The sequence below is a fragment of the Anguilla rostrata genome, chromosome 1 (genome assembly GCF_018555375.3).
Source record: "Anguilla rostrata isolate EN2019 chromosome 1, ASM1855537v3, whole genome shotgun sequence".
Lineage (NCBI taxonomy): Eukaryota > Metazoa > Chordata > Actinopteri > Anguilliformes > Anguillidae > Anguilla > Anguilla rostrata.
This window is the reverse complement of record NC_057933.1, coordinates 73,141,177-73,162,072: the sequence shown is the minus strand read 5'-3', so window position 1 is coordinate 73,162,072 and position 20,896 is coordinate 73,141,177. Positions and strand designations below refer to the sequence as shown.

Sequence of the window (20,896 nt, the reverse complement as noted above, 5' to 3'; positions counted from 1 at the left end):
CTTTACCTTTGAGAAACGAATCAAATGAATGTCAAAATAAAACATACAAGCGGACAGAATGTTCATAGAATATTTTTATTCCAATAAAAACGAAAAATTACAGCAATAAAACTGCTATGTTTCATATATATATATATATATACAGAATTTAAACTCTGCATAGTCAGAACCAAGATCAATAAATTGACAGTAGGAGGAAATGAGAAAGATAAGTAAAAACATTTTTGAATGAGCTTTATCGTGTTTGATACATTCATGTTTACACAGGTTTGCACTTGCGGTGTTTTCAGTACATTAGATAAATCAACAATAAAAACGTAAAACAGCTTTCTGTCTCTATTGACTGACATAGGCCACCCTTACTACTACATTCACTTCTGGCATGTGACGCAGATTATCTGTTGGAAGCTGGAAAAGATCAAACATGAACTTATCTGCAAAATCGACTCAACCTCCTAATAACAACGGAACTTGACATCGATGTTAATACAATGCAATTCCAGGTGGTATTGTGTATTGGATCAGCGACATCGAAACGTATTAGATTATGCTTCTTCAAGTTCCATCAGATAAACTGCATCTTACGTAGGCATACTTTAATTAATGCACATTAATCTGTGCTGTGGTAGAGGACACCAGCATCCCTTCAGTGGAAACAATACCCGCCGCGCTCGAGGCTCAATAACGATATGCAGCGATCAAGGGTGAGCTCCACCTCGGAGACAAGCGGGAGTATTAAATAAAAAGGTACGATTAAATTTGTCTATACATTGGATATGGTTCCGGACAGGGAACATCTGATTTCTAGATCTTACAGTAATCTTCATCATACAGCCCACATGCAACGGGGAAATTGAATATTGAAATTTAACAGATGCCGTACTTAAAAAAACAGCAATAGTTTTAGTTACTATAATAAAAGCAAAGTGAAGAGGTTAATACCAAAGTAATGAATACTTCAAAAAATATAAAAATTCTTCCAATGAAGGATGCTATTGTTCTCATTCGTGAATTCACATTTTATCTGCGCATTAACTAAACCCTGCCACAAATTTGCGCCCTGAACTTAACAGATAAATAATATTTCCAAACATTCGGCAAGAAATATTTAGGGTTCTTTCAAAAAAAAAAAAAAAAAAATTAAAAAATGAATACAAGTGTGTAATGAATTAAATTGGTTTTAAAAGTGTTGTTAATTGGCCCCCATATAGCGCAAAGACGACTATGGAAATTGAGTCCAAAACAAGACACACCAGGGGGCGCTCTTGATCGCTCTGCCCCCGGAGTGTCCATCTTTTGACATGAGGAGGTGGGGATGATGACGCAAGCAGCATCGCAGAGCGTTTGAGCGCCCCAGTCCACGACGTCCTGCTGCTCGGGGCCCCAGTCTATTGCAGTTGATATCTCAAACCAGATTGCACTTAATCAGTCTCTATTCCCTCTCGCACACACAAACACAAGCACAAATACAGACGCAGACACAACACCCCACACACACACAAACCACACAAACACACACATACATACATAAATATGCACACACACGTGCACATGCATGCTCATACACACATGCACGCACACATACATACATACATACATACATAAAACACACATGGGCACAAACGCGTGCTCATGCACACACACAAACACACACACGCAAACTAAGAGGCATGCATGCTGCTACTCACAACAGGAATGCAGACGAGACGACACGCACACAGGCACAAACTAACTCAACGGAGAGCACCATATCAGAGACAGACAGCCAAACACAGCTAAAACCGTACAGTCAGATCCCACAAAAGTGTGGACGTCAAAACCAGCATTACACCGGTCACCCATAAACACACACCAGTCACCCATAAACACAGACCGGTCACCCATAAACACACACCAATCACCCATAAACCCACACAGAAAAACATGAACTAAGAGCGGCTAAAAGTGAGCAGCCGGTGGAGAAAACCTCGCAGACAGCCTCCCCTCGCAGACACCACCCGCCCCTTATCACAGTAGGCAGCGTGCGGTTCGAGTCACACAGGCCAGAGCTGACTTTCACACCCGTGTCTGAGCCCAGAGAGACGGCTGGCTCCAAACCTCAGGGCCCGGATCATTCCATTCTCCGCCTCAGCCACTTCCCCCCCCCCCCTCCCCCCACCCCAAAACATCCCACAGCGACTACAAGGTCACGCTAGTGCAGTGCTCCTTCCAAATGCATTCTGGGATACGTAATGTCATTACAGGCATTACAGGTAACGTCAACACAGCGGCAACAGAGGTTCCACAGATAGCCCGAGATCCGGCTTAAATCTAACCCAGCCAAAAGGACTGGGTGAACAGGGGCGATCGAGACCTCAGCGTCAGTAGAGGCGACCCCACGCACGCTCGGCGTCACGCTACCACTACGCGGGAGCGCTAGCGAGGCTCTGTGTTAACGAGGGGACGGCGCAGGGCGGCGCGGCACAGTTACGCGGCACAGCGCAGGCGCAGCGCAGGAATCGGAGCTGGAGCTCAGCGCTGCGCTCGGGGAGAACGGGCCGTTCTGTGGCGAAGGCCGCTCGCCGCTCGGGGAACTGGCCCGAAATAATCTCCGGACGAGCTCCGGGAGCCGGAGAGGCCCGCGGAAGTGGGTCGGTATGGAGACGCCCGCGGGACCCGAGATACGCTCTGATTGGACGCCTCTGTGGGGAGAGGGAGCTGAACGTGACGTTGGGCTGAGGTCGGGGGGGGGATCAAAGTTGGCAGGAAAGTAATGATGTTACCCGCACAAACCTCACCTGCTCTCGCAGGGGTCAAACATGGGGACGGTTTTTGTTTTTGCTGATCTACTGACTTCAGTATTTCAAAACTACTCCATTCTCTATTTATGTATTTTTTTTTCCCCTTTTGTGGTAACTACCAGCCGCTTTGCTTTGTCCTAAAAAACGGAAGCACCGCTGCTCTTAGTAAAGAGATTAGCACAGCACAAGCTGATTTTGCTCAGCGAATGAGCACGACAGTGGCTGACTTGCAAAGCAAACATGCAACTGCTGCATCCTATGGGTCATAATGACCAACAGCAATGCAATAATTACATTGCTTCGCAGTATGAGCCCCCAGGCTGAGCTCGGCAGTGCGCTGCGTCTAGCAGGCACAACTCGGACTACCAAAACCACACATTAAACCAACAAGGCAACCAAGATGAGCGGCTGCCTCAGTTAAAATTAGGACAAATCGCACATGTCAACAGCAAAACAATACTACTTACGCCGGAGGTGACCCAAGACCCAACTATTCCTCCCACCCGTTTCACCATTTCCCTCATCTAAAAGCATTAAAGAAATCAAAAAGCACTACTAGTGTAATATCAGTTCACAGGGCCACAGCCAAAGGCCAGCAATAAGGAGAGTTACTGTATTTGATCTTTCCACGCAATTCAACTGCATCTCTGCAGTTTATGCTTAATTCTTTTCTTTACTGAGCTTTAGAAATCTTCAAAGCCACAATCTGTAGATATATGTACAGTAAATACAGTACCAAATGTAAATGGACTCAGTGGTTATAAAAAGCCCCTAAACCTCTAAAATTGAAACTTATTGAATTCATGTTAATAAGGCAGCACATTAGAGAAGAGTACAACTTGTTCCAGTAGCTCTATACAAAAATAAAACATACACATATGCATGTACATATGTATATGTACACATATGTATATGTAAGTGCATATATATATATATATATATTATATACATATGCTCAAAATGGTTATCTACTTTAGACATCACAGTTGTACGATTGACAACTCTGAATGCAGTTCCAGTTTTTTTTTGACTCACATTTGCAATCTTGCTTCAAGCCAAAGGCAATGTCTGTGCGTATGAGAATGTGCGCGCGTGCGCGCGCGCATGTTTGTGTGTTCTCTGCTCTCCACGGAGAGTTCCGTGCGTGCTTTAGCTAACGATTGCGAACGCGCAGCACACAGCCTCCTGTAGAAGGTGTGTGTGTGTGTGTGTGTGTGTGTGTGTGTTTAAGGTTCACAATGGACCCGGCGGTCTCTATATAGTGCAAGAGCAAGCAGCAGCAGCAGCAGCAGCAGCAGCAGAGAAATCCACACAGCCACTGGTGCTGAATGGCGTACAGAGGCCCCCCCTGGTGAGACTGGCTCCCTCCTCAGGCTCAGCGCAGTCCCACTGTTAAGCACCACTTCATTGTTCTTTTACTCCTGTTCTTTAAACCTTAGTATTTGTTCATTTTGCCTCCATCCTCTCACACCTTCTTTTCTCTCTGTTTTCATCCCCCCTCTTCCACTCTGCCCGCTAAGCTCCTATCTCTCTGCTGTCGGAACCACTCTGTGAAGCTCCCTCAGGTGACTCCTCCCCTTCCATACTATTAACCCCGCCCCCTGGTGGCGACCGATCCTCCTCCCGCACGGACCCCCCCGGGGGCCTGGCGATGCGGAAGCTTTGGCCGGTCCTCTCCAGCTTGCGGTGCTTGCGTGTGGCCGGAGGCGGGGCCTGCTGGGTGAAGACCGCCCTGATTCGCTCCACGCAGACGCCGGCAGCCTCCCGGGTCTCCCGGGAGAGCTGCGATAGGCTGAGGAAGCCGTGGGGGAGGTCCTCCACCACGCACAGCGTCACCGGTTGGTCAACGTTCCTCAGTCTCTTGGCAAACATCACCGAATCATCCAGCATGGGGTCCAGTGCACAGGCCTGAGAGAGAAAGAAAGGGGGTGGGGGGAGTGGGAGAGAGAGAGGGGGGCGTGGAGGAAGGGAAAACAAAGAAATGAATAGAAAGAGGTGGAAACGGTGAATAAAAAAAAGCAAAGCCTCCCTCCATTCCTCTTTATCCTCTGACTGCCCCCCCCCCCCCTGTCCTCACCACTATGTGGATGGGGGGCAGGCCCCTCAGCATGCTGTCGGGGGCCAGCAGGGGGGACATGTAGGGGTTCCGGACGATGGGCGAGCTCTGCAGCCTCATTTCGGCCAGGTGCTCCGAGCGCACGGGTTCGAAGCCCTCGGGGAACTCGCGGACGTACGCGTCCGGGTCCTCGTCCGCCGAGGCGCCGACGGAGGGCTCGTCGTCCGCGGCGACGAAGAAGCTGACGTCCTCAGCCTGGGGGAGGGGGGTGGGGGGGTGGGGAGTCATGGCGAGGCATTAAAAGCACTGCTAAACCCAGGAACAGAGAAGCATCCCACATCACACAGTGTTCTCCACTCAGATCATCGTATAAGGACAAAGAACTATAAACACCGAACTACGAACACACTTTCAAGTGTATAACATTGCCAAACGGCTGACCTTGAGATCTTTATTTTGAGCCAGAGGGTTTCACGCAACAACAAAGTGAAAAACACTGGAATGAAGTCATGGAGTAAAATCCATACGCAACTGGCTAAGCTTTTGCCAGTGCCCTTTGACCTTACGACCCGTACATCGGCGAAGTTCTGGGGCCAAGCGTGAGATGCATCCCTGGCTGACCGAAATAAACATTCATTTCCTGAGTTATACATCGAATTCAGATGTAACTGGTGTCAGGCCGCCACGCTCCGTAACAGGAATAATAAAAGGGCTTCCCCCTCCTTTTAATTAGTGCTTCGTCCTTCATAAAACTCTGGCAGGCTAACAGAGATGTCATTTCAGGGAGCGGAGGCAGTGAAGGGGAAGGTCAAATCTAATTATGTTACTGGGTCAGAAGCCCGCCGCCATTCCGGCTCTAATTAGAAGGGCACACACGCGCGCGGGCGGTGAGAGCCGGCTCAGCGGAAACACGGCGGGTAATTTAGCCAACGAGAGCGCCCGGGTATTCTCCTGGGCCGACGTAGGTAAAAGAGCAGGGGGGGGGATATTTCACAAAGCAGGATTACCGAATTCGCTGAAATAAAGCCCAGAACAGCTCTTTTTTTATTTATTTTTTTTACTACAGTTCATGTTCCAGATTTGGGAAGGTTCTGGGTTTTTACTTCGCGCAGTTAACCAGCTAAACCTCACCCATATCGAACCCTACCATCAGAGCGAAGAAGTCACCAGTTTCTACAAGTACACTATGCCACGATCCATGAAAATCTAGGAAGAGGACCTCAAAAAAGCAGTTCATACTTGAGAACCTACCAATCTGTCTGAATTAAACCAGTTCTGCAAAGAAGAGTGGGCTAAAATTCCTCCACAGCGATGTGAAAGACTGATATCAAATTATCAGAAGTGTTTGGTTGCAGTGATTTCTGCTGATGGTGGTGCAACCACTTTTAAGTTTAATTACTTTTTTCACATGGCTGATATGGGTGCTTGATCCCTTTTTTCATGAAATAAATGAAATAATAATTTTAATGTGTCACCATTCTGTGTGACAAATATGCAATAATACAGGAAATCAGGAAGGGGTAAACACTCTTTCACAGAGCTGCAGCTCTAGCTCCAGTGGTGGATTTAGCCATGTTAAACGTACCTTCTGTAAAGATGGCTAAGAGTGTCAGCTTTAATGCGTGAACTGTAAACTGTGAAGGCCTCCAAGCTTCAGCTGTCTGTACTTAGCCTCTGCAGGTCATGAGACTGTCTTGTGACTGGCGTATCTGCATGGGGGGGAAGGGGCCGTGGTGAAATGGCCAGATGTAGACTCGGGGCTCGGGGGAGGGGCGGGGCCAGTACCGTGTCCTCCAGGAGCGGCGGGAGGCTGGTGTGGGCGGGGGCGGGGCCGAGGTGGGCCCCCAGGTCCTGGCAGGTCGCGCTCTTCAGGGTGTCCTTGCGCAGGGAGAACTGGGAGAACTGGGGGTTCTCCAGCGGCACGGGGGGGTCGGAGTGCAGCGAGGTGAGGGTGGCCTCGGAAACGCTCTTCCTCACCGTGTCTGCGGGGCAGGGAGCGGGAGACGGGCGGGTTACACGCCTGCGCTTGCCAAACTCGCACGGAGAGACAGGAGGAAAAGGGCTGGGGGACGATTACACCACACAAAGGCAGATCTGGCAGCACAGCATGGGTCCGATGAATGGAGAACAACATTTGGAAGAGAGGGGGAGGCTGGGATCGGCGCATTCACAGGCAGAGATATATCAGGCACTGAGGCAGACAAACAGACAGACAGACACTTCCATCATCCACAGTTACAAACAAAACACCCAAAGCATGTTACTTTGTACTGATGTACAAAGACACACACACACAACCCGAGAGAAACATGCAGACAGCCTGAAGGACACGGAACATTCCGGGACGTGGGAGGGCAAGGAGATGAAGGAGACGAGGGAAAGCAGACAGGCCGTATTTGGCTTTCAGCCATTGGCCGAATGGAGACATCAAGAGCAAGGGAGGCAGGTGATTGGATGATAGAGATGGGTCAAGCCAGCATGCCGTTGAGGTGTCACAGGATTCTGGGAATTGTAGTGTCATGGCAATGTAATGCCAGTGCACTGCATGCCCATAGTGAAACGTATGGTCTCTTCAACACTGCTTCTATCGCACTGCATTTCAGCAGCTGAAACCAGCACGGCAGCCTCTATGCTGGAGTGCTGCCGTTTTTTTTTACTGTGAGGGGCTGCTTCTTTTCCGAAATGCTTATTCAGTGCATTTACAGTCAGAACAACTTGCTCCGACAAGCCTTAAGGGAAAGTCCTCTGAAGACTCATTTTAAACACTAAAGCTCACCTACCACCAGCAGTGATTAAGCGTAATTAAAGGCTGCTCTGATACTTAAGCACACGGGCCGCCCTCACAATCCGGCCCCTTTCGGCTCGAAATAAAAGCGGCCTGCCACTCGCTCTCACGGGTGAACAGGCGTGGCAGCGCGCCGCAGGAGGCGGGACCGGCCCCAATTCGCCGCACCCGTCCGTATACGGCGCACCAGACGCGGCGGAAGCCCCTCGCGCATCGGCAGACGGGGCCATCCGGCCGAACGGCAGCTCCTTAAAGCCGGGCGGACCAGATCGGAGCGGGCTTCGTCGCGACGGGGGGGAGGGGGGAGAGCGAGAATCGAGTCGAGCGCGTCTCCATCGGCAGATGCGCGGGTACCGGTGGTGGAAGTTTCCGGAACGTTTCCTGTAGCGTGGATCGCGCAGAATAAAGCCGGTGGATTATTGCGGCGCACTGTAGGTTTAGACGCGTACAGGACTACGCCCGGAAAATACAACCGATCATACAGCGGTTTCACAACGCTACGACTGACGTCATTTTTTCCCTAATGCGCTTTTCCGTTTTTCCATTGGCCGCTGCTGCTGTTCACTGTTCTGCGTGACGTTCTGACAGACAGCCTGATATCAAAGTATGAGGAAGCGGGGTGGGGGTGGGGGGGGGCAGGGGCGGGGAGGTTGGACGGTGAGGAGGAGGGAGGTTGGGGGAAGGCTTCATGGCAGTTGCTCGGCAACATTACAGAGACCCTCCTACCAGAGGAAGCGACAGGGCTGGGGAGGCGGAGCAAAGTCATCATAAAGGTCAAAGGGTGCCTGAGAAAAGCCCACAGGCGCCAACAAACTGTAGGAACAAGAGAGTCTGAGAGAGGAGCAGAGGAAGATGGGATAGTGGAGGACACACAGTGTATTAATACCCAACCACGCACATTAGTTCATGCTCAGAGCATCGTTAACTTGCAGGCACACAGATGAGCGCAGGTAGTGGACTCAGGGTCCCAGCTGCGCTGACTCCAGCACGATATTCAATATGTGCAGCTCGTGAGATACAGCCAGAGGTGCTGTTTCTGCAGTCAGAACCCCCCCCAGCAGCATAACAGCTCAGCTCACAGGCGCATGTGAAGCAGGCTGCTCTCCGGTAGCACCTGGCTCATCTCTCCTTCCTCATTTACAGTCAAACGAGCCAGGCGGCACAGCACTCTAAAGCCCAATGCAAACACTGCACTCCAGAAAGAACAGTTACCAGCTGGCACCTACATTCTCACACACGCACTCACTCACTCGCACTCACTATCTCTCTCACACACACACACACACACATGCACACTCACACAAGCACTCACTCACTCGCACTCTCTCTCTCTCTCACACACACACACACACACACACACACACACACTCACATGCACACACACACACACATTCTCTCTCTCACACACACACACACACACACACTCACGTGCACACTCACTCACGCACTCACTCATACACATACACACACTCTCTCTCACACTCACGCACTCACATGCTCGCATGCACACACTCACACCTACACACTCAAACACACACACACACACTCTCTCTCTCACACTCACACACTCTCTCACACTCACACACATACACTCACACACACACACACTCTCTCTCACACACTCACTCTCTCTCACACTCACACACATACACTCACACACACACACACTCTCTCTCTCTCTCACACTCACACACATACACACACTCTCTCACACACATACACACTCACACACACACTCTCTCACACACACACACACACTCTCTCACACACACACACTCTCTCTCTCTCTTCTCCACACACACAACACACACACACACACACACACTCTCTATCTCAGACACACACACACTCTCTCTCACACACACACACACACACACACACACACACACACACTCTCTCTCTCACACACACACACACACACACACACACACACTCTCTCACACACACACACACACTCTCTCTCACACAAACACACACACACTCTCTCTCTCTCACACACACACACACACACACGCAGGCAGTACCAGCGGTGGCTCGGTTGGGGTCCAGCAGGGAGTTGATCCAGTTGGCGGCCCCCTGTCTGAAGTCCCGGAGCAGCAGGGCGGTGTCTCTCCTCACCATGCTGAGCGTGCTCACCTTCTCCACCTGCTTCTCCACCAGGGGCTCCGTACCTGAGGAGCAAACACCCCAAAAACACTGCACCACCATACCTCCCGAACATGACCTCTTCAACAGCAATGCATGAATAACATTAACATCAGTGTGATGAACTTAAATGCCTTTTTATAAAATATATAGTTATTAGCTATTACTCGGTCACCAGAGAGAAAAAAGCTGACACTCGGCAGGTAGAGATGTGGACGTACCGATGCACATGAGCCACAATTTCTCTGCCAACTCAATAATTAATTTCTGGAAACATCTGTTCCAAATTTATCCGCCTTTGCAATAAAAAAGACACTCTCTAATGTCCTCGTTTACTCCTTGTTTTAAAGAAAGGACTGGTTCGGGCATTGTTTAGGCACCGCTACCATTTTAAAAGTAGCGTCCCAACTTGAGAGGGGGGGAGCACATAAATCCCAACTCATGCTACGACACAGAGCCGAGCGAGTCGGCCTCCTCCCCCGTCACAGTGTCCCTCACCGGCGTAGGCGCTGAGGCAGCGGGAGAGCACGCTGAGGGGCAGCAGCGGGTCCATGAGCGTGAGCAGGCGCGACGGCGAGGCGTAGGCCGTCAGCAGGGTGGCGGGGTAGGCCGCCATGATGCCGTCGGGCATGCGCACGCCCTGGGAGGCCGCCCGCATGGACACCGTCAGGCACAGGTTCCCCCCGGCGCTGTCTCCGCCCAGACACACCCGCTCGCCCGTCCAGCCTGGGGGGGGAGGGGGAGGGGGGAGAGAGAGACAGAGAGAGAGAGGGGGAAGGGAGGGAGAGAGGGGGGAGAGAGAGAGGGAGAGGAGCAGGGACAGAGGGAAAGAGAGAGAAGCAGGAATAGAAAGAGAATGACAAACAGACACGCAGAGAGAGATATGGTGGGAAAGAAAGAGAAAGAAACAAGTGAGTTATTTCTAAGCACTGAAAAAACAGCACTGGTAGTGCACAGCAGTTTGAGCCACTGGCCTGAGCAGACGCAGGTTAAAGCTGTGAGTCAAACCCGCCAGCAGGCGGCTTCCAGCAAGGAGGCTGGCATCCGGTAAAACCCGGACCGGCTCAGACTGCTGTGAACAGGAAGCGGCCTTCCTCAGCCCGCCATGGTGGGAGGGGCCCCGGGGGGGGCGGGGCACAGGCACACTCACCCAGCAGGTGGCAGTTCTTCAGGGCCCAGCAGTAGGCGTAGAAGCACTCCTCCAGGGCCCGCGGGAACGGGGCCTCCGGGGCCAGGGAGTAGTCCACCGACAGGATGGGCACGCCCAGGTCCTGGGACCAGCTCTTCAGGTAGGGCTGAGAACAGAGCGGGAGGGACAGGGAAAACGGGTTCACACGACAGCCTCACACTCCAAAAACGCGCTCTTCCTGTAGGCTGAAAGGCAGCCCTCTACATGCTCTCTTCCTGTAGGCTGAAAGGCAGCCCTCTACATGCTCTCTTCCTGTAGGCTGAAAGGCAGCCCTCTACATGCTCTCTTCCTGTAGGCTGAAAGGCAGCCCTCTACATGCTCTCTTCCTGTAGGCTGAAAGGCAGCCCTGAACGGACTACATGCTCTCTTCCTGTAGGCTGAAAGGCAGCCCTCTACATGCTCTCTTCCTGTAGGCTGAAAGGCAGCCCTCTACATGCTCTCTTCCTGTAGGCTAAAATGCAGCCCTGAACGGACTACATGCTCTCTTCCTGTAGGCTAAAATGCAGCCCTGAACGGACTACATGCTCTCTTCCTGTAGGCTGAAAGGCAGCCCTCTACATGCTCTCTTCCTGTAGGCTGAAAGGCAGCCCTCTACATGCTCTCTTCCTGTAGGTTGAAAGGCAGCCCTCTACATGCTCTCTTCCTGTAGGCTGAAAGGCAGCCCTCTACATGCTCTCTTCCTGTAGGTTGAAAGGCAGCCCTCTACATGCTCTCTTCCTGTAGGCTGAAAGGCAGCCCTCTACATGCTCTCTTCCTGTAGGCTGAAAGGCAGCCCTCTACATGCTCTCTTCCTGCAGGCTGAAAGGCAGCCCTCTACATGCTCTCTTCCTGTAGGCTGAAAGGCAGCCCTCTACATGCTCTCTTCCTGTAGGCTGAAAGGCAGCCCTCTACATGCTCTCTTCCTGTAGGCTGAAAGGCAGCCCTCTACATGCTCTCTTCCTGTAGGCTGAAAGGCAGCCCTCTACATGCTCTCTTCCTGTAGGCTGAAAGGCAGCGCTCTACATGCTCTCTTCCTGTAGGCTGAAAGGCAGCCCTCTACATGCTCTCTTCCTGTAGGCTGAAAGGCAGCGCTCTACATGCTCTCTTCCTGTAGGCTGAAAGGCAGCCCTCTACATGCTCTCTTCCTGTAGGCTGAAAGGCAGCCCTCTACATGCTCTCTTCCTGTAGGCTGAAAGGCAGCGCTCTACATGCTCTCTTCCTGTAGGCTGAAAGGCAGCCCTCTACATGCTCTCTTCCTGTAGGCTGAAAGGCAGCCCTCTACATGCTCTCTTCCTGTAGGCTGAAAGGCAGCCCTCTACATGCTCTCTTCCTGTAGGCTGAAAGGCAGCCCTCTACATGCTCTCTTCCTGTAGGCTGAAAGGCAGCCCTCTACATGCTCTCTTCCTGTAGGCTGAAAGGCAGCCCTCTACATGCTCTCTTCCTGTAGGCTGAAAGGCAGCCCTCTACATGCTCTCTTCCTGTAGGCTGAAAGGCAGCCCTCTACATGCTCTCTTCCTGTAGGCTGAAAGGCAGCCCTCTACATGCTCTCTTCCTGCAGGCTGAAAGGCAGCCCTCTACATGCTCTCTTCCTGTAGGCTGAAAGGCAGCCCTCTACATGCTCTCTTCCTGTAGGCTAAAAGGCAGCCCTCTACATGCTCTCTTCCTGTAGGCTGAAAGGCAGCCCTCGACATGCTCTCTTCCTGTAGGCTGAAAGGCAGCCCTCTACATGCGCTCTTCCTGTAGGCTGAAAGGCAGCCCTCGACATGCTCTCTTCCTGTAGGCTGAAAGGCAGCCCTCTACATGCTCTCTTCCTGTAGGCTGAAAGGCAGCCCTCTACATGCTCTCTTCCTGTAGGCTGAAAGGCAGCCCTCTACATGCTCTCTTCCTGTAGGCTGAAAGGCAGCCCTCTACATGCTCTCTTCCTGTAGGCTGAAAGGCAGCCCTCTACATGCTCTCTTCCTGTAGGCTGAAAGGCAGCCCTCTACATGCTCTCTTCCTGTAGGCTGAAAGGCAGCCCTCTACATGCTCTCTTCCTGTAGGCTGAAAGGCAGCCCTCTACATGCTCTCTTCCTGTAGGCTGAAAGGCAGCCCTCTACATGCTCTCTTCCTGTAGGCTGAAAGGCAGCCCTCTACATGCTCTCTTCCTGTAGGCTGAAAGGCAGCCCTCTACATGCTCTCTTCCTGTAGGCTGAAAGGCAGCCCTCTACATGCTCTCTTCCTGACATCAGACATTTTACCGCAGCAGGCCAGCCAGCAGTAATGCCCCTCCCCCCCCTGTTGTCAGGTTTCTCTTGAGGTTTATTTTCATTGGGGAGTTTTTTTCCTCGCCACCAAGTTTTTTTTGGGGGTTTTTTTTTTTTTTTAAAGCTCATTTGCTTGCTTTTTTCGGTTTCAGGTCTGGTTTCTCGCCCACTTTTCTTTTGTACTTCCACTGTTAAGTGCCTTTGTGAAATTGCCTCTGTAAAAACTGCTCTTCACAATTTGAAATTTAATAGCACCGTACTGAATTACGTTCTCATACGGTTCCCTGTTTATTTGTCTTCCGTTGGATTCCATTCACACACCCTTTAGTGGATGCTGCTTTTTAAACAATATGCATGGGGAATCTTTCACGAATTGATTTGGTGTTGCTTATGGATTCAATGTGCTGTGGCTCTAGGATTCAATGAAGTGTCACTCAGGGATTTGATACAGGGCCACTCTTGGATCTGATGCAGTGTCGTGTAAGGACTCGATGGGATGTTGCTCTAGGATTTGATACAGTGCCACTCAAGGATTTGAGGCAATGTCGCATAAGTGTTGCCTAGGGAATGGATGCACTCATCGTTGGATAATTGGATTGATAGTTGTTTGGGGACTGGATTCAGAGTTGCTAGAGGACTGGATTCAGAGTTGCTTGGGGATTGGATTCAGAGTTGCTTGGGGACTGGATTCAGAGTTGCTTGGGGATTGGATTCCGAGTTGCTTGGGGACTGGATTCAGAGTTGCATGGGGACTGGATTCAGAGTTGCTAGAGGACTGGATTCAGAGTTGCTAGAGGACTGGATTCAGAGTTGCTTGGGGACTGGATTCAGAGTTCTTTGGGAACTGGATTCAGAGTTGCTTGGGCACTGGATTCAGAGTTGCTTGGGGACTGGATTCAGAGTTCTTTGGGAACTGGATTCAGAGTTGCTTGGGGACTGGATTCAGAGTTGCTTGGGGACTGGATTCAGAGTCGCTTGGGGACTGGATTCAGAGTTGCTTGGGGACTGGATTCAGAGTTGCTTGGGGACTGGATTCAGAGTTGCTTGGGGATTTGATTCAGAGTCGCTTGGGGACTGGATTCAGAGTCGCTTGGGATTTGATTCAGAGTCGCTTGGGGACTGGATTCAGAGTCGCTTGGGGACTGGATTCAGAGTCGCTTGGGGACTGGATTCAGAGTCGCTTGGGGACTGGATTCAGAGTTGCTTGGGCACTGGATTCAGAGTTGCTTGGGCACTGGATTCAGAGTTGCTTGGGCACTGGATTCAGAGTTGCTTGGGCACTGGATTCAGAGTTGCTTGGGCACTGGATTCAGAGTTGCTTGGGCACTGGATTCAGAGTTGCTTGGGCACTGGATTCAGAGTTGCGGGCTGAATGCGCTGATGCTCGGGCCCTGCGGGGGTCTCACAGACGCTGAATCGGAGCGTCGCCCCGAGTCCCTCCCCAGCTGTGGCGCGGCACGCTCGGTCGAGGCTCGATGCTCGTCGCCGCGCGTCGCCGGCGGTTACGGGGGCTGTCGATTGGAGCGCTTGTGTTTGGCGGCGCGCGTGCGGAAGCCTCCGGAGTGACAAACGGAGCCGAGCGAAAGGGAAGCCCGAGCGCTGAGTAATCCCCGGCAGCACCCTGCTGCGGCGGGTGAACGTCTCATCACGCCGACGGGCGCACGGTCCGGAGACGGATCCGCTCCGCGCTCGACACCCGCGATTACGCGGCGCGCAGGACCGCCTGCTCCTCCGCAGAGCCCATCTCTCACTGCGCCGCATGGCGCCGTGGCGACAGGGCCATTATGAAAGCATCACTGCAGGGCTGCCTGTGCTGAGTCAGGCAGGACCGCGTCTGAGTCCCCTCGGCCCTCCTACCTCACAGCAGCCCCCCCCCCCGGGCCTCCTACCCAACAGCAGCCCCCCCCGGCCCTCCTACCTAACAGCAGCCCCCCCCGGCCCTCCTACCTAACAGCAGCCCCCCCCGGCCCTCCTACAGCAGCACCCCCCCCGGCCCTCCTACCTAACAGCAGCCCCCCCGGCCCTCCTACCTAACAGCAGCCCCCCCCCGGCCCTCCTACACAACAGCAGCCCCCCCCGCCCCCCGGGCCTCCTACTCAACAGCAGCCCCCCCCCGGCCCTCCTACCTAACAGCAGCCCCCCCCGGCCCTCCTACCTAACAGCAGCCCCCCCCGGCCCTCCTACACAACAGCAGCCCCCCCCGGCCCTCCTACACAACAGCAGCCCCCCCCCGGCCCTCCTACCTAACAGCAGCCCCCCCCCGGCCCTCCTACCTAACAGCAGCCCCCCCGGCCCTCCTACCTAACAGCAGCCCCCCCGGCCCTCCTACCTAACAGCAGCCCCCCCCGGCCCTCCTACCTAACAGCAGCCCCCCCCCGCCCCCCGGGCCTCCTACTCAACAGCAGCCCCCCCCCGGCCCTCCTACCTAACAGCAGCCCCCCCCCGGCCCTCCTACCTAACAGCAGCCCCCCCCCGGCCCTCCTACCTAACAGCAGCCCCCCCCGGCCCTCCTACACAACAGCAGCCCCCCCCGGCCCTCCTACACAACAGCAGCCCCCCCCGGCCCTCCTACCTAACAGCAGCCCCCCCCCGGCCCTCCTACACAACAGCAGCCCCCCCCCCCCCCCGGGCCTCCTACTCAACAGCAGACCCCCCGTCCCGTCCCGTCCCGTCCCCCACCCCTGAGTGGTGCGGCTTCCGGGCCCCGGTACCTCGTGCGATTTGGACGTCTGGGCCACGAATCCGCCCCCGTGGAAGTGCACCAGGAGCCAGGGGGAGCGGGGGCCGCGCCTGCTCTTCAGCCCCAGGGACAGGGACAGGGGGGCCCCCTCCGCCCGGGCCATGGCCAGCAGCTCCTCGCTGTCCTGGAGAGAGCAGGGAGAGAAGGGTTAGCGCTGCAGCTCAGCTCAGTGGGATATTTAAAGTGCGCTTCTCACTGAAACGATGACCAAGGCGATTCTCAGCCCTGTCGCTGGGATTCACACGGGAGCGGGAACAGCGAAGGCCAAACCATTTTATCAGCACACTGACAGAGGATAAACACACCTGGGCCAGCTGTATGGCATCATTACGGCTGACCCACTCTCATCTGTGTGTGTGTGAGTGTGTGTGTGTGTGTGTGTGTGTGCTTGTGCTTGTGCGTGTGTGCGCACGTGTGTGTGTGTGTGTGGCATTACAGCCACAGAGACCTGCAGAGAGGTAGAGAGACAGAGGGGGGTGAGAGGTATAGAGAGGGAGGGAGGGAGGGAGAGAGAGGGAAAGAGAAAAAATGGGAGAGAGACAGACAAAAGGAGGGGGAGAGAAAGAGAGAGGTACCTGTCCTTCACGCAGCTCATGGGAGATCAGACGCATCTGGATGGGGGCGGGGCCATAGTGGGCGGTGGGCGGAGCCACGGTCACAGTCAGCTGGGGGTCTGAGGCCAGCGGGAGGTCAAAGGGCACGGGGGGCACGGACAGGGCGCGGTTCACCTTCACCTGGGTAGACGTCATGCTGGCCAGGCTCTGGGGGGGGTGGAGAGAGTGAGACTCAGGAGGAGAGAAGCAGTAACATGCATCCCATTATAAAGCCATGAGATAATACTCTCCCCAAAATAAATCTCCTATCCTGATACAGGGTTCTCTGTATGACAATCACACACTGATACGTTAACAAAACATGCATATGTTGCATCGCTAAATGTTTTCCTATTCACTTAACATTAGAAATACAATTCAAAATACATTAAAGTAACTGCCATATACCAAAGATGCTTTTGAAACAAAAATAAGATATAAAGTTCATTTTACAGTCCTGATGCAATGATTTTGGTCGTTACACATAAATTATACTCCATTATGTCAGCAACTTTTAAGGCCTTGGTTTAACTACCATCAGGGTTTAACATGCGTGGCCTAGTAAAATAAGCTACAAAATCAAATCAACAGCTTGTACGAGACAATTGTAATCTCAGCTACGAGGTTCGGTAAATTCTCACAAACCCGAACAGTGCCCTTCAGAGGGAAGCAGACACGTGAAAGGTCGAATAAACCCATAAATATTCAAATACCCATGGCAGGAAACACAATTTAAGAATGTTAATATGCAAAACTGAATTCATTCAACTGTTTTGTTCCTGTTTTTTTTTCTTATTTTCATAGCATGGTGAACAAAGGCAATCATGTACGGAGTGGGGACGGAGGGACGGAGTGTAGCACAGTGGGTAAGGAACTGGGCTTGTAACCGAAAGGTCGCAGGTTCGATTCCCGGGTAAGGACACTGCCGTTGTACCCTTGAGCAAGGTACTTAACCTGCATTGCTTCAGTATATATCCAGCATTGGATACAATGTAAAATGCTATGTAAAAGTTGTGTAAGTCGCTCTGGATAAGAGCGTCTGCTAAATGCCTGTAATGTAATGTAGGGAGGCAGAGGTGGTCCAGTAGTACCAGCTTGCACCAAAAGCACCAGTATGGACGTACCGTCAGTGTACTGCAGTCGCATAAAGGCTGTCACTTCACCAGGCTGCCGATCTCACTGAGTAATTACCATTTAAACGAGGCATAATCTGGTAGTTAATTTGCGTGGGAGGCGGTTATGTCAGAGTCTACTGTAATTTCATTTCACGATACACAACACAGGGACATGTTTCAAAGCACCACTGTTTCGAGTGAAATTTAATACGATGATATTTTGCCTGATGCCTACAATAAATGATTTTACATGATCAGCCTTTCGTGGCTTCCCTGGTTAAATAAAGGCATCACCCATCCACCCGTGATTCTGTGGTATGTCCTGTCAGTTGTTATGCCAGTTTGCTTGATTAGATCTGATGTGATTTGATTTGATTAAAGAGAAAAGAAAGCGAGTGTATTGTCCAATTTAAAGCTTCAAGCAGAGTTGTTTAATGAACACTGACACTGCAGATGGCAGGCGGGGAGTTTAAAAACGCCCATGCACACACAGCCCCCCCCCCCGTCCCGCCCCGCCCCGCCCTGCCCCGCCCCGTCTTACCGACAGCACCTCCGTTTCCGTGATGTTCCAGAAGGTCTTCCAGAAGTGCACGTCCAGGTTCTGAGTGATGCGCTCAAACTCCGCCCCCCGCAGCTCGGGGTCGATGGCGTACTTGCCAGACGTGAAGAAGGAGCTGGCGGCCATTCCTGTCGGGAAAGAGGCGGAGTCGGGAAGGGGGGGGGAGAGAAGAAAGAGGGAAGGAAGAAAGAGAAAACGGAGTGGGGGAGGGGGGGACAGGGAGTGAGAGACTGGACACTAGCACGTCACCACGGCGGTACGACACCCCACTGAGACAGCAACACAGGGGGAGGGAGAGAAGAGGAGGTGGGGAGTCAGAGGGGACGACACGCGAAACCGAGGAACATTCAGCAGGCAGCTGCGTCTCCTGCGGTGGGCGGGGCCAGCTGGGAGCTGGTTCATAGCTACTACAGGCTATCGGGTCCCTACGCCACGGAGGAGACACAAAAGGAGGACAGAACGTTCTGCGGTGACGACGCTTCTCTGACACTGCTCTTCAGGGGCTGAAGAGGAGCATCAGAGAAGGTGTGCAAGTGCAGACTCACCGTACTGCGCAATACCTTCTGCCTCCACTGGGGTGCAGCATGGAGCACAAGACACAGGGTTAGAATGCCCGTGAGTGTGCAAAATCTGTGCCTACAGCCAGTACTGAAGTGTCTCCACTGGTTGCGAATGAGTGGCTGTAAATCTCAGTGCGTCAGTGGCTGACAGACAGACCTGACGGACCGGTCTGTACAGTCTGAGGCGCAGGTCAGTGTGGCAGGTGTGGCAGGTGTGACGGGGGCAGGCTGACCTATTCCAGACTGGTGCCTCCTGTAGTTCTCCCCGAACGAGACCAGGCCGATGGCAATGGTCTGCAGGAACGGACGGATAGCTGGAGTAAACTGGGGGAGGGGGAGAGGGAGAGAGAGAGAGAGAGAGAGAGACAAGTGAGGAATTCAAATCCAGCAGCCCTACACTGAATAAAGACCAGGTTATAACAAACACGGTAAACACGCACTGCGTACGCTTATAAAGGTGGATGCCCACTTGGCAAAGATGCCCATAGCCAGTAATAGAGAGAGCCCTGAACAAAACCGACCCTCAAATGGGGCATCTCATTTCATTCTGTTTCAGGGAATCCTGACTGAGTGGTTGTGTAGTCCAGACCATGGCATTTATGAAGTGTGTCTGACAAGTTCTGGACCTCAACTCCCATCAGCCTCATTGTTAATTGGTTTCACCAATCCAATGCACCCAAGGTCTTGGTCATAGCACGGCCACTTCAATTTGTTCTATGGTATGTTTTTTGTGGGGTTGTGTGTCCTGGATGTTAGTGACCATCTAGCCACACTTGCAATAAGGTACCACAAGCCTGACCAGGCTGATGAGACCTCCAAACTCCCAGGGATCTGCTTTGCTAACAAACCAACGGTCAGGCGCTTCTCTGGACGAATCACGCAGGCGTGGCTCCAATTGGAAGCTGTGATTCAAGCCATATCGAACTATACACTTTGTTGTACGTCGCTCTGGATAAGAGCGTCTGCCAAATGCCTGTAATGTAATGTAATGTAATACCGGAACCAACAAAGGATATGATCAATCTGAAAAACAGCCCTTCCCAGAGTGTTTCAAAACAGGGAGTAACTGGCTAATGAGTCACTCGGGGTTTGACGACTTATTTTGGCGAGGGTGTGGCAACTTGAACCCAAGTTCTCTTGCTCTTGGTTTGGGGGGGGGGGGGGGGTTGCATAGTTGTCAGGGAGGAACAGGCCTCCATGTTCAGGATCATATGGTACTACCCCAGCTAACAGAAAACATTCTCACAATGTTGTTGCCAAGTAGTGCCAATGGCATATAGCATTGAAAAAACATTCCAGTAACGCTGTGGGAACATTCTGCGTTAGCTGGAATGAGCCTGAGCAGGCAGGGTTTAGGGTTTGGGGGGGTGGTGAGGGGGGCAAGGCCTGGGGGGGCAAGGCTCAGGCATCAGGACCCTGGGGGAGGGCTCAGGCATCAGGCCCTGGGGGGAAGGGCTGGGGGGGCGGGGCCTAGGCGTGGGGGCGGGGCCGGGGCTCACCTGGAAGCCCAGGCAGCGGCCGTAGAAGCAGCCCTTGTGCATGGAGGCGTACTCGCGCACGAAGCTGCGGCTCAGCCCGCTCTCCTCCTGGAAGAACAGGTTGCCGTGGCTGTTGTCGTGCAGCAGCCGCTGCGCCAGGTAGAGCAGCGCGCGCAGCTGGCACAGGGCGCTGCAGTACGCCTCCATCTCGCCCGCGTTGTGCGCCGCCCGGAAGAAGATGCTGCGCCGGCTGGAGGCGATGTAGCGCCCCTTGTGGATGATGTGGAGAAGGCAGCAGCGCACCACCTGGGGAGGGGAGGAGCGGACCGGGAGATCAGAGGAGCAGGGGGGGTGGGGGGGGGGGGGGGGGTTTAGGGAGGGCTGCTCTGTAAAAGAGCAGCGTTTCTCAGCCCATTACTCATAGGAGGAAGACAGCACGCGACACAAAGGCCGAGCAGGAAGGGGGGGGGGGGGGGGGGAGAAGAGCCAGACTGGGGGAGGATTTATGGACAGAGTTTATTGAACAGCACACACAGACGCGCTAACACACTCTCGCAGGGACGGGCCCCGAGGGACAGGCTGATTAATCGCACACAGACACAGCGTTGCTCTAAAGGACTCGCGTCCTCTTTAAGTGGGACAAATGGCAGCGGTGTGGGGGTCACAACACACGG

The 20,896-nt window shown here is 53.0% G+C and overlaps 1 protein-coding gene across 7 annotated transcripts in view; it reads right to left on the bottom strand.

Annotated features, from left to right (window-relative positions):
- Nucleotides 1–56: 56 nt before the first annotated feature.
- The window catches only part of lipeb (lipase, hormone-sensitive b), a 29,869-nt gene continuing 9,029 nt past the window's right edge, over nucleotides 57–20,896 (bottom strand). For 2 of the 7 annotated variants that reach the window (XM_064299085.1, XM_064299104.1), the window contains 13 exons: nucleotides 20,244–20,528; nucleotides 18,978–19,068; nucleotides 18,730–18,756; nucleotides 18,167–18,312; nucleotides 16,493–16,678; nucleotides 15,889–16,041; nucleotides 10,917–11,061; nucleotides 10,265–10,492; nucleotides 9,646–9,792; nucleotides 8,348–8,452; nucleotides 6,622–6,818; nucleotides 4,858–5,091; nucleotides 57–4,688 (listed from right to left, as the gene is read on the bottom strand). In XM_064299085.1, coding sequence (XP_064155155.1) covers nucleotides 4,296–4,688; nucleotides 4,858–5,091; nucleotides 6,622–6,818; nucleotides 8,348–8,452; nucleotides 9,646–9,792; nucleotides 10,265–10,492; nucleotides 10,917–11,061; nucleotides 15,889–16,041; nucleotides 16,493–16,678; nucleotides 18,167–18,312; nucleotides 18,730–18,756; nucleotides 18,978–19,068; nucleotides 20,244–20,528 — 2,337 coding nt within the window. In that variant the 3' untranslated portion in view covers nucleotides 57–4,295. The remainder of the gene's footprint in view (nucleotides 4,689–4,857; nucleotides 5,092–6,621; nucleotides 6,819–8,347; nucleotides 8,453–9,645; nucleotides 9,793–10,264; nucleotides 10,493–10,916; nucleotides 11,062–15,888; nucleotides 16,042–16,492; nucleotides 16,679–18,166; nucleotides 18,313–18,729; nucleotides 18,757–18,977; nucleotides 19,069–20,243; nucleotides 20,529–20,896) is intronic. The other 5 variants (XM_064299121.1, XM_064299138.1, XM_064299095.1 and 2 more) reach the window with 3 other exon arrangements.